Consider the following 15,277-nt stretch of genomic DNA (forward strand, 5'->3'; position numbering starts at 1 on the left):
CACCAAAGCACCAAGAGGCAGATGCAAACAGCACCACATACAGAGACTACTTGGGTGGAGACCTTCGCCATGCCTAGTCTCGAGCACAACTCACCACAAGTTCACTGCGCCAAAACGGCCTGTGGGAACTGTAGTGTGGACTGCTCTGACCGTCCACTCCAGGATATCGAGGATCTCGACAAGGTACAACTACTCGACTTGCTCCGATCCAAGGAGAGAGAACTCAAACGCACCAAGATTGCGCTTGGGGACGCACAGAAAGTAATGAACAAGCTTTCCGGATCTTCCGAATCCATTCACTCTGAGAAGCCACTTCGATCGGCAAACTGGTTCGGAAGAAAAGATGACCCTGGAATGACTGCCCTCTACGTGGAGAGGTACCTCAACTATGGCTACACCCGAGAGGAGCTGTGCTCCGGCCGGCCCATCATTGGAATTGCTCAGTCCGGTTCGGATCTTGCGCCATGCAATCGCCATCACATTGAGCTTGCAAAGAGAGTGCGAGAGGGCATTCGCTCAGCTGGAGCCATCGCCTTCGAGTTCCCGACACACCCTATTCAAGAGACTGGAAAGCGTCCGACTGCAGCAATCGACAGAAATCTTGCAGCTATGGCCTTGGCTGAAGTGTTGGCGGGCTACCCGCTCGACGGTGTGGTACTCCTAACGGGTTGTGACAAGACCACTCCCGCATTCTTGATGGCGGCTGCCCAAGTCAACATTCCTGCAATCTGCCTCAACGTCGGACCCATGCTGAATGGCTGGTCGCAAGGCTCGCGAATTGGATCGGGCAGTGTGCTATGGAAAGCGCGGGAACTGCACGCTGCCGGAGAAATTGACGATGACAGGGTTGTGGACATGGTCGCTGACGGCACACCTTCGGCAGGACACTGTAACACGATGGGGACAGCTCTCACGATGAATACTCTGGCCGAGGCTTTGGGTATGGCTCTTTCTGGCTCCGCTGCCATTCCTGCTCCTTACCGACAGCGTGCACATGCCGCCTATGAGACTGGTGTTCGAATTGTGGACATGGTTCGTCAAGATGTGCGCCCCCGAGACATTATGACACGCGAAGCCTTTGAGAATGCTATCGTGGTAAACAGTGCAATTGGAGGCAGTACAAATGCGCCCATCCACTTGAAGGCTATCGCTGCGCATCTCGAGATTAAGCTCGACTTGGACGACTGGGACACCCTCGGATACCACATTCCCCTGATCCTTAATATGCAGCCGGCAGGCGAAAAGCTCAGCGAGGACTATTACCACGCTGGCGGACTACCTGCAATACTTGCTGAACTGATCGATGCAGGAAAGCTTCCACACCCAAATTGCATGACTGTCAGCGGCCAAACCATTGGCCAGAATGCGGCCGGAAAGACGACTTGGGATCGCGAGACAATCACAACAGTGTCAAGCCCCATCAGGCAAGATGCCGGCTTCCTTCACCTGCGCGGCAACTTGTTTGACTCGGCCATCATGAAGATGTCGGTGGTTCAGCAGGAGTTCCGCGAAGAGTTCCTCCAGAACCCACGAGATCCCAATGCTTTCCAATGTCGAGTGGCTGTCTTTGACGGCCCTGAAGATTACAAGGCTAGGCTTGACACGGTGGACATTGACAAACACTCGATACTGATCATGCGAGGCGTCGGCCCGCTCGGTTACCCCGGTGCTGCCGAGGTCGTCAATATGCACCCCCCTGGCAGTCTCCTGAAACAAGGAGTGAAGGTGCTGCCCTGCATTGGAGACGGACGACAGTCGGGAACATCTGGGTCCCCATCGATTCTGAATGCCAGTCCCGAGGCCGCGGCCGGTGGCAATCTGGCTTTGGTTCGAGACGGCGACATGGTCCGCGTGGATCTGAACAAGCGCCGGGTCGACCTCCTCGTTACCGACGAGGAATTGAGCGCTCGAAGGGAGGCGCTGAATTCTCAGGGCGGATATCATGTTCCGGCAAGCCAGACGTACTGGCAGGACGTTCACCGCCGAGAGGTGGCGGGGCTGAATGAGGGCATGGTAATGAAGCGATCCTTATTGTTCCAGAACATTGTAGAGAGATACCCGGTACCGCGCGACAATCACTAGAGAGGATACATGCTATGTTATAGATTAAAGCGACTTTGCTTGATAGATTAGGGATGGGAAATCACCATAGACGATAGACACGAGTTAATGCATGACATGATTGGTACAAAGTCGGGCAATTCTCATTTGCTGCTCCATCATATCGTTCGATCCAGATTGCCCAGATACAACTGGAGTAGACACCATGCGGTTTCGACAGATTGCGGCACATCCACATGGGATATGAAGCCTTTGCCCTTTGGCCCATAGCCGTCGACGGAATCTCGCAGCCGCGGTATCTCTCCCATGATCAAATCTGCGAAACGTGGCATGTCCCAAAGGTCGTCAAGGTTCGGCCCCTTCGCTCTATCTACCTGAAATATCAATCGAGCAAGAGTTCCTTTCTCGAGACTGGAAGAAACATTGTCATTCACTGCGGCCACACGTGGAACAAAGGTAGGCCAGCAGAGGACCCGGGGCCGGCTAGCCGGATCTGCTTCGTACAGCTTTTCGAACGAAGCCGCTGTGCGCCGGCACATGGTAGGGTCCTGGGCGACGATGATGTTGCGAGGTCTGAAAATGCCATGGCTCTCCAGCAGATTCTTGGTCATGGCGGCATTGGCGCCGCAGTTGGTCGACTGGTCCTCAACCAGAACCGTCAAGGTTCCTTTCGTGGCGCCTGGTCCCGAGGTAGGTTCCCGGGTCTCGTCTGCTTGCGGGTCATTCGCGACCAGGCCGAAAAACCTCTCGGCAATGGCCTGCAGCACGCGGGCTTCTGGCTTCCCGCTCACCTGCTCAGCAAGGACATGATAGCGAGGATGACGTGCAACTGCCTCGTGCATATGATGCGTAGAGTGTCCGATGCCGCCACACAGAACTAGGACAAGCCGGTGCGCGTACGGGGCAGGGCTCTGTTGCCTCTGTGCCCCTGTGCGCCCGTACCCTCATCAGCCCATTTACTTTCCTTTGCGTGATTATGCAGCAAGGAGCACTGCTCAGAGTTACAAGGGCATTGACGTACCCCTTGCTTCCTTTACTTTGTTGATGGCGGAAAATACGCCGTCGGCAGTATATAGCACCGCAGAGGCACAAAAGACAATGACATCGACCACAGGGGCCGCGCCGCCCGAGTCCGACGTGGTAGCAGCGAGGTACTTGTCGAGATCCGCCGTGTCGCGAATCTGCTCATGGGCCAAAAACCTTGAGATTTCGTTGACGGCCGCAACGACATCCGTGATGCTCGCCACGTCATCTATTGGCGCCGCCATATTGTTTCATTCGTCGCATGTCGTGGAGAGGAAAGTTGCCGCCAAAGTCAGTCTCGGCAGTGAGCATAGCACAGCTCCACACCATTTGGTGCGGGACCTTCAAAGCCACACTGACTTGAGTCGACTATTACGGGTTGAGTTTGTCCACTTTCTCCCTTGCGCATCAGCAACCACAACTCTTATATATAATTGCTCACGACGTATTACGTCATGTTATAGATTTCAACTATACAAGTTGGATGACATGCATAGCTCTTGACTGTGCAGTCTCAACAACCTACTTCTCGTCGAACCTGGCTTTTGTGTATTGTCAATGCGATCATACAGAGACGGGCCAGTCACAGTAGAATAAGCATATCCCCATGGCTGTCAATAATTATTGCGAAGCGCGAGTTGTGAGCCCTGCACCAAGATGCTCGGACGATATGGTGATGTGCATATCATCACAAGCACTTGTGATTGACGGCGTTTCTATTCAACACAATCAATGCAATGGTCGAACTGACCCTGCTTGGACACCTACGATCTATATAAGATTTATGTATGATCATGCATAGCTCGAAGCATTGGGAGGAATCGTGCTAGTGACACAGCCGGGTTCTCTCCGGGTTCGGCTAGGCTCGGTTCGGAGTCTGCCTACCACTTTGGTGGGAATCATGCCGACAAAAAGTGTTTGGTATACTCCTGTACATCGCTAGAGCTAGATCTGGCCTTCGGTTCGGGGATGGGGTATTCGATGCATCCTTCTTTGGCGGCCCGCCGGATTGAAGACATCACCATTTAGGTGGTGCTCATCTATGCAGGTCGGTAACTTGAATGCGCACCTTTTAGCGCTACATGTTTCAATTGCAAACTACCTTATGTGTTGGCACCGTCCTTTGGCAGCCCATAGACCGACCACTGTGATCAACATTATACGGTCGTAGCTCTCTTGGACCAAATCACGTGAAGATGCTGGTCACAAATATCCCGTCACCTTCGATCCTGGGGAAATCGGGCAGCATACCACAACAAAAGGATTCTCATGCCCTACAAGCACCTGAGATATTTGACGACCCAAGTAATTTATTCAGAGATCTGGAAGTGTTGCGGGAAAGCGACAACATTGAGTTCAATGAGCATCTGAAAGCCTATGTTGTTACTCGATACAATGATATTGTCCAAATTCTCGACAATCCCGAGACGTTCTCATCCCAGCCAACGGTCCCTGTCCCGCCAGACTTTATGGTTAGCCGGCTGCAAAGCAAGTGTCCCTTGCGGGGGACGCTTCTTGGACTCGACAACCCAGATCACGACCGCCTTCGACGCAGTGTAGCTTCTTTCTTTGTACCTCGGCGGCTCAAGCGATTCCAACCGTTGATGGAAAGTTTCGCCAACCAGCTCATAGACGATTTTATTGAAGACGACCAAGTCGAGATCAAATCCTCATTCGCATTGCCATTGCCTTTGAAGATCATTAGTGCCATTGCCGGTCTAGATCCGGAGAGATGGCAATGGGTCGGCCAGTCCCTTGCACTGTTTGGAGGACACGCAGACATGAATGTGGGCACACTCGAGGACAAGATCCAAGGCATCATTGCTCTCCACGAGCATATCGCCGATCTTATTCAGCAGCGAAAGCGCGATCGAAGAGACGACCTCATCAGTCATATCTGGAACGAGAGAGATAGCGGAAATGTCACCATGACCGACTTTGAGCACTTGTCCATGATACCAGGATTGCTTCTTGCCGGCCACGAAACTACCACAAACCTGCTGTCCATGGGGCTGTCTCATCTTCTCCACAATAATCTTTGGACGATTGCAACAGAGAATGATCAAAGTACAGAGGCAGCCATCGAGGAGCTTGTGCGCTACGAATCCGCGATAACGGGCATGAAACGGCTAGTGACTCGACCCGTCCAGATTGGCAACATATGTTTTCAACCAGGAGATGTTCTATTTGCGGCCTATAACGCAGGAAGCCGAGACCCTGCGCAATTCACGCACCCCAGCAGCGTTTCTGTAGGACAACAGGGCAAGAGTCAGCATCTTGGCTTTGGACGTGGTATACATGCCTGTCTCGGAGCTCCGTTGGCAAGATTGCTTCTGCGAGTAGAGATGCAAACGCTTGCAAAAAGGCTACCTGGACTACGATTGGTGACTCCTTATGAAGACCGCATCTATCACCCAGTTAGTGAAGGGCGCGGAATCGACCGTCTGTTACTTAGCTGGGATTCGCAGGCTGTTTCCAAGCCCGACAAGGCCGAGCCTTTGATCGCCTACGTGCCGAGCCACACACTCAAAGATGAGGTTATCTCGACATCTGTAGAAGATATCGTAAAAGTGGCTCAAAATGTTATTCAGATCACCTTTTCTCCTTTGCCTGAGTCTAAACTACCAACGTGGTCTCCAGGCGCTCATATTGACGTACCCGTTGGCGAGAAAGGGTTTCGCCAATACTCACTTTGCTCCGGGCCAAGAGATCGGGCCAGATGGCGGATTGCGGTGCTAAAGGAACACAAGGGCCAAGGCGGTTCCGAATTCATCCATCGCACCTTTCAAAAGGGCCAACGAATTGACCTTCGGGGGCCAAGGAACCATTTCGCCCTCCGAAAATCTGACAAGTATATTTTCATCGCGGGTGGCATCGGTATCACGCCTATTCGTGCCATGATTGAGGAGGTCGAAGCTCAAGAATCTGAATACCAACTCCTATACCTTGGAAACGAACGACAGAACATGGCCTACGTGGATGAACTTTCGAGAAACCCCAGGGCGAGCGTGTGGGTAAAAAGCACCCAAGGCCCATGTGATCTCGGGCATTTCTTTGCGGGCAGAGACTTTACCGGCTCCCTAGTATACTGCTGTGGACCCGAGAGACTGATGGTCGCGGTGGAGCGACTATTCAGCAACCATCTCCCCTCCAGCGCGATCCATGTGGAGAGGTTCAGCAACAATTTCGCATCGTCGCACAAACCAAACCAGCCCTTTGACATAGTACTTGCTCGGAGCAATAGGACTCTTCGGGTACCCGAGAACCAGAGCATCCTGCAAGTTCTCCACGAAAACGGGGTACCGCTCATGTCGACTTGCACAAAGGGGACCTGCGGGACGTGTGAAGTGAGCGTAATAGATGGGGTTCCAGAGCACAGAGATACGGTCTTGACTCATGAAGAGAAGGCAGCCAATAGATCTTTGATGACTTGCGTGTCGAGATGCAAGGGCAAACAGCTTACTTTGGATCTTTGGTAAGCAGAAACGCATGACTCTACTGTGGGCACTAGCCATGATTGTAGATTATTCAATGTCCACTAGAAGTATAACGCTTTATATGTTCTGCCGCTGTCATATTTATTTTTTCTACCCGTTCGAAAGCAGTGGTTTAACCCACTCACGCCCTATAAGAGGCGCATACCAATTCAACCCTAAGCTCCTATAAACGAATCTTGATAATCTTTCCAGCATTTCCCTTCATTGTGTGTTTTCTTTCATCAATTTCATGTCAGCACTCTAAAATATGGTCGCATCCATATCGCCAAGAAATCGTCAATTTTCCATTTTAGGCTCGCCGAAGATCAGACTAAATCAGAAAGGGATTAGTGCGCATCTCATCTGCACGCAAAACCTAAAGAGTTCTCAGTTGTTATGGGCTTTGTCGTCGCCGTTGACTCAGAGGGGCAATGAAAGGGAGGCTGTGAAGGCTCAATAAGAACCCAACGAGCCTGGACGAAGAGCAGATAAATTGTCGTAAGTTGTTTGATTTCACCTTTTACAACCCTGTCTCCTACTGGTATCGCTTGTACTAGAGAGAATATCGCATTTTCCTCATTGCGCAAAAATGGCTAACGCAAATATCAGCGTCGGTGGGCAGCAGAATTTGAATCTGGAACCCGCTATTTTGGAGGGAGCAGACGCGCACCAGAACACGACACTGGGCAACTCAAAAAATCAGATAGCAGAGTCGGCCACTACAGAATCTGCGCAAATTTCGAAGAGAACCACATTAGAGACCAAAGCGCCGGTAGACTTGCCGCTCTCGGCTGCTGCCCATCCTGATCCTCCCTCTCTTCTTCCGTTGAGCCCGCCGCTGTCTCCCGAGCGGAACGCCAGGGCAGCCATGAGCTCAACGCGTCTCTTCATAGCCTCGCTCGGCAACCCGGCGCCGTACCAATCCAGCCGACACTCGGCAGGCCATGTTCTCCTGCGTGCATTGCAGTCGCACCTGCAGCTGCCCGCGCTCAAGAAGTCAAAGCCCTACGCCAACGGCCTGGTGTCCATGGGCGCCGACGTTGGGCGGCCAGAGTACACGCTATGGCAGTCGCCCAGCTATATGAACGTGTCGGGAAAGGATCTGCTCAAGGCGTACAAGCAGTTCATCGCCGAGTCGAGGTCTTTTGGGGGAGACTTTGGTCTGCCCGGGCTCGTGGTGCTGCACGACGAGATGGAGACGGCGCCCGGCCAGCTGAGGCCGCGGAATGGCAACCTGAGCGCAAAGGGCCACAATGGCATCAAGTCGGTGCAGCAGAGCTTGCAGTCGGCCGGGCTCATGGCTAAGCTGACGGAACCTGGCGCCGGGGGGAAATTCATCAAAGTCGGCATTGGGATTGGTCGGCCCGCGGGGGGATCCCGGGAGAAGGATGTTGTTTCGGCTTATGTCCTGGGGAACTTTACTGGCTCCGAGCACGCGAATCTCGTGGGAAGCACGAGCAACTTGGTAACGATACTAGAAGATGCGAGAATGAGTATGAGCAATTAATAGCTACGATACCCCCCCTTATCATGTACCAATATAGAGTTTATATAATGCAGCGCAGACATTTACTTGGGAGCGACATACGAGCTGAAAGGTACGTGACTAGAACTAGCTAACCAACGACATCTAGACATGACAACTCCAAAGAAAGACAAGAATTTGCAGCCCGGCCAACTAACTACTGATACCAGACCGGCGAAACACATCCTGCCTTGCACTCTCTAAAAGTGTCTCACCTTGCAAAAAGCGCAGACTCGAAAGATAGTCCACACTCTTCCGCAAAGCTTGTAGAGTCTTCTCTCTGGTGTCCTTGCCTTGCGTACATTCTACAAGCTTTGCCTTTGTGCCTTGCCCGTGGTCTGGATCGAGATAGTGGCCAGTACAGCTGCTTGCTTTGCACGTTGCTAGACGAGCGTCGCCAATTCTGCCCTTGCGCTGTTCCACCCATTCCATGACAGGCCAGAGGAGATGTGATGGCCCTTTAAGGGACACGTTTGAGTTGACCACCTTCAGCCAGTCATCAAAATCCATCGCACGCAGCACCAGTCCAGTGCGCTCTGAAACTACACCCCAGAAGTCGCGCACGGAGACGCCTTCCATCATCTTCAGAGCACCGGGTGCGCTATCGCCGTCACATGGGCTGCCGAGGCACGCATCAATGACGCGTTGTGCGACATGATCAGCACCCGCGAGGCAAACCACCGCATCGTGCTCGCCATCAACATAAGCCCCTGCTTCACATACTCCTGCGACCAGACGCCATATGTAATCATCCGTGTTGGAGATACCCTCCGCTGCCGTACCGATGACGATGCCAGGCTTGACCATGTTGATTCGCTGGCCGGCGGGAGAGCGAGCCACACATCGCTGGACCAGTACATCTGATGCAAACTTGGACTGCGAATAGCCGTCTGCAGATGAGAGACGCGAGGGGTCGCTTGCTACTGCTTCACTTGAAAGGTGCATCTCACCACCCGAGACGTAAGTAAAGTACCGCAGCGATCCCGTTCCCGCCAATGCAAGTTGCAGGATTTGCACTGTACTGACGACGTTTGTCGCACGTAGTCGCTCATAGCTCGAGGACCAGTTCACGACGGCTCCGTTGTGGATGATTGCGGTGACTGCCTCTGATTCCTGGTTACAAGTTCCTTCGAGGCGTGCCCACTGATCCACGGAAACACCCAGCCGAGGCCGCGCAAGGTCTCCTAGCCAGACTTCGATGCGGCTCACCAGCCGAGGCGACCACCATCTGGCGGTGGTAGCGGCGGCCACGATGCGCTGGAGGCCTGCGCTTGCATCGCTCGCCCGAACTAGAACGATGACTTTCGATACGCTGGAAAGCTCCAACAGCTGTCGAAGGATCTGGGTGCCAAGGAATCCCGTCGCCCCTGTCAAGAATACCACGTCTCTATCTGTCTGCAACCTCTTCTTTCGCAATGCATGCTCGTCAGATTGTACTCTTGCCAATTCCCTGTCAAGCTCCTCAATGTCTTGCAAGATACTGGCTGATCTGGTATGCTCGTCAGACTGCGGCGCGACCTTGTTGCGGCTGCGAACAATCTCGGCAATGTCCCGAACGTTCAGGTTGGCCCTTCTAAAAGTTTTGACTGGGATTTTGAGGCCATAGAAGTCATTGACTGACCTCACAAGTGAGACAATGCTCAACGAGTCGAGGCCGAAATTTTCCAAGGTGGCATTCTTTCCCTTGAGAGGATTCTCCCCCTTTGACTCTGGCCTACCCAGGACCTTGTCAACTATCTCACTGACCTCGAGCGCAACTGCATCATCCTGGGGTATATCGGCCAGGACTTCCTCGCTTGGACCAGACTCAGAGTACTTGAATAACTCGCTTCTCGAAAGCGTCCGAGCATATTCCTTGAGCTTTGCACGGTCGAGCTTTCCGTTGGAATTTGTCGGAAGGGTGGCGAGAGGTAGGTATATTCTTGGAACCATGTACCCAGGAAGGGTGTCAGTGAGACGAGAGCGAAGTTGAGCAATCAGTTCCATCTTTTTACCCGGTACAGAGCTCGACTGATGCGTACCAGAGCACCCGTCGTTGACATTTCCGTTCAGCCCTGGCTCCTCTGAGCATTGCAGGAACGCGACCAGCCTAGGTCCACTACCGTGTAGTTCCACCAAGTCGACGGCCACTTGACTCGATCCGCCGAGGCTCTTGCGCATGACCGACTCTACTTCTTCTACCTCGAGCCGTTGCCCTCTCACCTTCACCATTGTATCTTTCCGTCCAATGTACATCATTGTACCATCAGGCAGATAGCGTACAAGATCACCACTCTTGTATAGCTTGGACGACGGGGCAGGAGCATCAAGATTCTGCCTCCACGAAGGCGCGTCAATCAAGACTTCCTTTGTCTTCTTGGGATTCCCGAGGTATTCTTTCAGGAGTCCAGAGCTCTCATAAAGCATTTCCCCGATTGCTCCAACAGGCGACAGAAGTTCGGGATTGTTGGGGTTCACGATCCAGGAATAGGTGTTGGGGGCCGGTCCGATAGGTACAGTTTTGGAACAGGGACTATTGAACTCGTACAGGAAGAAAGTAGCTGACTCGGCCGGTCCGTATGCTATGTCCCAGTGATTAGCAGAGCAGGTCTCTTTTACTACAATGGCGGAATTTCTCCCGAGATTCTGAGATTACAAAAGTCGTCCTCTCGAGAATAACGAGGAAACAGGAAAAGTAGGACATTTGCTGCTGCTTAAACTTACAATGAATGACCTTGACGCGATCATACCACGTATTGATATCATCAGGGGTGACGACCTCACCACCCAAGAGCAATGTCTGCAGACTGGGAATGTTATACTGCGCGAACAACCGCGCAAATGAGGGAGTGAAATAGGCCCAATTGACGGCCATTCTATTCATGGTCTCCTCCACGTTGTTGATTCGCTCTTCATCCGAGGGGATACAGATGCGCCCACCAAAGATCAGTGGCGCATAAATTTCCACCATGCTGACGTCAAAGGTGAAGTTTGACCACTGAAAGGTTGAAACACCCTCCCGGTCGATACGTTGCGGAGTGGCGTTGGATAGGATACCCGTGACTAAAGAGTTGTGCGTGTGCACGATACCTTTAGGAATTCCGGTACTTCCAGAGGTAAAGGCTACGATGCATGTATCGCTGGGCTGGACATTCGTTGGCTGATAGCGGCGTTCTTGACTGACGAGCTCAACTGTCGGGACCAACACGGGATGTCCATCAAAGCGGCTTTCGTGCAGCGTAGAAGTGAGGACGACGGGTGTGTCGAGCATGTGGATAATGGACTCGTGACGGGCGCGTGGATGGCTCGGGTCGAGACAGCAATATGCCGCTCCCGCTTTAAGTACCGCGAGCATGGAAACGACGGCCCAGGTGCATTTTTCAAAGCATAAAGCCACCTTCTTACCCGGCTTCACATCATAAGTGTCCATGAGATATGCTGCGAGGCTGGTTGAGCGCTTGTCTAGCTCCGAATATGACATTTGACCGTCCCAGGACAGGATCGCTATCGCATCGGGCTTGTGGAGGAAACCTCGTCCTACCAAACCGTGGAGCAGTTTGTTGGGAGCACTTGTGGTATGCTGGTTCCAGCTGGATATAATTGTTCGACTATGCGATCCGCAGATGTCTAGGTCTGCAATCAATGTGTCGAGGGGGACTGACGAGATGGATTGAAGAGCTGCAGAAAAGGCGTCCACAAAGCCGGTGGCCACAAATTCAGAGACTTGTTCCATGTTGTAAAGCATGTGTCCCGACAGCGACACTTCGTCAAAGTATACGACAAGGCTCGACACGTTCTATGAGGACCTGATCAGTGAAACGTGTGAGAGTAGCTTGACATTTCAAAGTCACTTACGTGCTGTGTGGAATGGCTGGAAGGTGAGGCCGCCGTTAGAGCGGGAACCTTTTTGGCAAAGACCAGGCCTGCTGTGGGACTATTGGTGACTCGTTCACCGTTCCTCGTTGTACTGATTGTATGATTGACGAGGAGCGGAGCAAGGCTATCATCGGACAACAAGTCTGCCTTTTCGAGGCCGAAAGCTGTGCGAATAGAGGTGGTAGAAGCGAGTTCTGAGTCGTATCGCACCTGTCGGCTCCCGCTTATTGGATCGTGTGCGCGGTCATCGTGGTATTTTGGAAGAGCTTCGGCACATGAGAACTCATGGAGATCAAAGTATTGATGGAGCGCAGTCGCAAACGCGAGCTTTGCCACAGATACCCGCGAAACCTTGTTGGTTGAGCAAAAGACATTTAGCGTGCTCTGCGAGGGCGCCGGGATGGCAATCGAGGACGACATGATTGTTTTCGATAATGTCTCCACAACAACACAAAAAATGTGATCGAGTCACTATTTCCTACGATGAACAGAACATGAAGCAAGGACCAGTCCGAGTTGAGGTGGGCAGACAACAATAATAACTGTGTCCAAGATTACAAATGATCGTTTAAAGGTGCAGTAGACACTCAGAGTAAACAAAACCCCACGTTACACGGCTCTTCATTGCACCGAGAATGAGTCAAGGACAGTGCCTGACTGTTGCTGGATGAGAACAAAAAGGTGGTCACTCAGCTTGTGTGAGGACAGTGAGCAACTTCATGGTATAGAAGATGGCGCTAATGACAAGATCGGCTTATACTCTTTTCTGCAAAGTCAGCTCAAACCCCTGGCCCGCAAAGTCAGCTTAGAAACCCGCGTTCCTGAAAGTCAGCTTACACCATACGGAAATTTTGGAACCACGGGGCGCCAATGCGCAATTGCTTGCCGGGTGTCGCTTCATCCCGAGCCGCTCTCGCTTCTGCTTGGGCGGAACTCGTCCAAAGCTTCTCCATTGGCGCTATAGATTGGTGATCCATTCTGTACACCCCACTAGTCTACACTTCGCGTTCTTGCAGTAGCTTATACGCATATATAATTAGCAGGCAGCTCTGGAAGAACGTCTTCAAGTGCACATGAACCACTATTTTCTTTCGTGTCCTTCAAACAGCCCTTTGCAATCATGACAGTCGCTGTCCCCAACCACGATGTTCGCAGTACGAACGGCGTGACGAAGCCCTACGATGTCGAGAAAATTCGACAACACTTTCCAGCGTTGCGTGGGGAGAGGATTCCCCTCAATAATGCCACTGGAAGCTTGGTATATGACGGCGCTGTGAAGGCGTAAGTATATTATTCAGTCTATTTAGTCGACACCTAGAAGCCAGGTTCGGGGCTAATGATCCAATCAGCATTGCAAACGCTCTGTCAACTTATCAACTTGACTTCATCGGCGGCGATCAAGTCAGCCAGCTTACAATCGACGAACGAAAGCTGAAGTATGCGGAACTTGCAGCATTCATGAATGCCGAGCCTGACGAAATCGGTATGTTGTAGCCGCTGTCAATAACATTGCATTTCATGCAAAATCTGTTTTCTAACAGCCCTGCGCAGCCTTTGGGCCCTCAACCAGTGGTCTAATTCGCAACGTGACCAACTCCTTACGTCCGCTGCTAAACTCGGACTCGGAAATGATTGTTTCAACCTTGTGCCATGAAGCCGGCTGTACATCATGGGTGGCTCTCGCACGCTCCTTGGGCATCGAAATCAAGTGGTGGTCACCACCTGGTGGGAAAGGCAATACTAATGCCAAACTCAGTGTTGAGACTCTAAGACCGCTGCTTACCCCCAAGACTAGGCTTGTGGCTTGTGGCCATGTGTCCAACATATTCGGTACCATACACGACGTTCGTGCCGTCGCAGATCTGGTTCACACGATTCCTAACGCCATGATTTCGGTCGACGGGGTGGCGTGGGCTCCGCATCGGCCTATTGATGTCAAGGCAATGGATGTGGACTTTTATTTCTTCAGCTGGTACAAGTTGTTCGGGCCGCACTTTGCCCAGATGTACGCCCGCAGCTCCGTCCAGCAACGACACATGGCGAGTCTGAATCATTACCACATCGATCCCACACCCCTTGATGTCAAAGTCCGCCTGGGCACGAACTGCTTCGAATATGAGGATGGTGTGCTTGAAATAGTACGGTACATTCGCCGCATCGGATGGGATGCCATCATTGCACACGAGGTGGTCATTGTCCAGCCACTTCTCGACTATCTCAACTCACACCCGGAATGGTTCACTCTGTACGGCGAAAAGTCGTCCGATCCAAATCTTCGAGTTTCTCTTGTTTCGTTCACCGTCAACGGAGTGTCCTCCAAGGTGATTGCCAAGGCCGTCCACGAGTCGTCTCCATGCCGCATCTTGGCAGGGAGCGCTTATTCGCTCAGACCTGTGCACGACGTTCTTGGACTGGACGATGGAGGTGTGCTTCGCGTGAGCCTGGTTCATTATAATAACCTCGAGGATGTCCAAACGTTTATCAAGGTTCTGGACCAAGCAGTGCGAGCACATGCCAAGGACCGACGTTGATATCAGTTAAAGTAAATAGTACAACTCGCGCAATCTATATCAAATAACCATGTTTTTGGCTGGGTTGATGGAGAGCCAGTCACAAATCTGGTTTAGCACTCGATGAAAAAATGAACCTCTCGCCAAGAGGGTTCAAATTGATGCCTAATGTAGATAGAAATATTGCTCAACTGTAGAATGGCTTCACCATCCAGATGGATCTCACTTTGTACACCAGGTAACGGTCAATAGATCTATATTCAACATACCGTAGAAAGGGAATACTTCCCTTCGTACGATAGCCTGTAGATAACGCCTTCCGGCGTTCGGATGCTAGCAGATGTCAGCCACACTGTGGCTGTGGTGGCTAGCCAACCAGTCTATACTATCTATCTATCTAGATACCGTCCTCGTACGAGACCGCAAATCCCTCAAACCCGCCCTAACTCAGTACCGTCAGCTCAGTCAGCCAAAACGGGCAATTGTCCAAAGTACCATATTCAATGATTTGTACTCTATGCTTACATTGCACTCGCTACATTGACTGTTGTTAGTAGTAGCTACCTAGCTAGTCAAGGGTTCAATAGCGGCTGAGATCGGGGCCGTGGATTATGTTAATGCGCCATGTATCATGAGTTGCTATTAATGCCTTGTAGCACAGCACTTACTAGCAGCATAGTACCCAGTTAGGACGGATTTGGGGCCGTAATTGCTGCAACCAATTGAGAGTCTCACGGCGTGGACTCTTTCTGTACGACCATGGCAAAGCGCATGCTCACAATTGTTGGAAAATGATCACGAGCCGGAACCTATATGGCCATGGACGG

At 51.9% G+C, this 15,277-nt stretch overlaps 6 protein-coding genes across 6 annotated transcripts; 4 read left to right on the forward strand and 2 right to left on the reverse strand.

The window, feature by feature from the left end:
- Nucleotides 1-69: 69 nt before the first annotated feature.
- On the forward strand, nt 70-2,082 carry PFICI_08734 (uncharacterized protein; the record flags this gene model as incomplete). The annotated part of the gene is made up of 1 exon (XM_007837315.1): nt 70-2,082. The coding sequence occupies one exon, from the start codon at nt 70-72 to the stop codon at nt 2,080-2,082; it is 2,013 nt and encodes a 670-aa protein (XP_007835506.1).
- A 137-nt stretch (nt 2,083-2,219) lies between these two features.
- On the reverse strand, nt 2,220-3,329 carry PFICI_08735 (uncharacterized protein; the record flags this gene model as incomplete). The annotated part of the gene is made up of 2 exons (XM_007837316.1): nt 2,220-2,989; nt 3,083-3,329. 2 exons carry the CDS (start codon nt 3,327-3,329, stop codon nt 2,220-2,222), a joined length of 1,017 nt encoding a protein of 338 aa, XP_007835507.1.
- A 951-nt stretch (nt 3,330-4,280) lies between these two features.
- Nucleotides 4,281-6,563, forward strand: PFICI_08736 (uncharacterized protein; the record flags this gene model as incomplete). Its single annotated transcript, XM_007837317.1, has 1 exon — nt 4,281-6,563. One exon carries the CDS (start codon nt 4,281-4,283, stop codon nt 6,561-6,563), a length of 2,283 nt encoding a protein of 760 aa, XP_007835508.1.
- A 586-nt stretch (nt 6,564-7,149) lies between these two features.
- On the forward strand, nt 7,150-8,067 carry PFICI_08737 (uncharacterized protein; the record flags this gene model as incomplete). Its single annotated transcript, XM_007837318.1, has 1 exon — nt 7,150-8,067. One exon carries the CDS (start codon nt 7,150-7,152, stop codon nt 8,065-8,067), a length of 918 nt encoding a protein of 305 aa, XP_007835509.1.
- A 171-nt stretch (nt 8,068-8,238) lies between these two features.
- Nucleotides 8,239-12,360, reverse strand: PFICI_08738 (uncharacterized protein; the record flags this gene model as incomplete). Its single annotated transcript, XM_007837319.1, has 3 exons — nt 8,239-10,646; nt 10,789-11,860; nt 11,920-12,360. The coding sequence occupies 3 exons, from the start codon at nt 12,358-12,360 to the stop codon at nt 8,239-8,241; spliced, it is 3,921 nt and encodes a 1,306-aa protein (XP_007835510.1).
- Nucleotides 12,361-13,060: 700 nt separating this feature from the next.
- PFICI_08739 (uncharacterized protein) lies at nt 13,061-14,471 on the forward strand (the record flags this gene model as incomplete). Its single annotated transcript, XM_007837320.1, has 3 exons — nt 13,061-13,221; nt 13,290-13,423; nt 13,492-14,471. The coding sequence occupies 3 exons, from the start codon at nt 13,061-13,063 to the stop codon at nt 14,469-14,471; spliced, it is 1,275 nt and encodes a 424-aa protein (XP_007835511.1).
- Between the last annotated feature and the right edge of the window lie 806 nt (nt 14,472-15,277).

The sequence above is a fragment of the Pestalotiopsis fici genome, assembly GCF_000516985.1.
Source record: "Pestalotiopsis fici W106-1 unplaced genomic scaffold PFICI_Scf_6, whole genome shotgun sequence".
NCBI classification, from domain to species: domain Eukaryota; kingdom Fungi; phylum Ascomycota; class Sordariomycetes; order Amphisphaeriales; family Sporocadaceae; genus Pestalotiopsis; species Pestalotiopsis fici.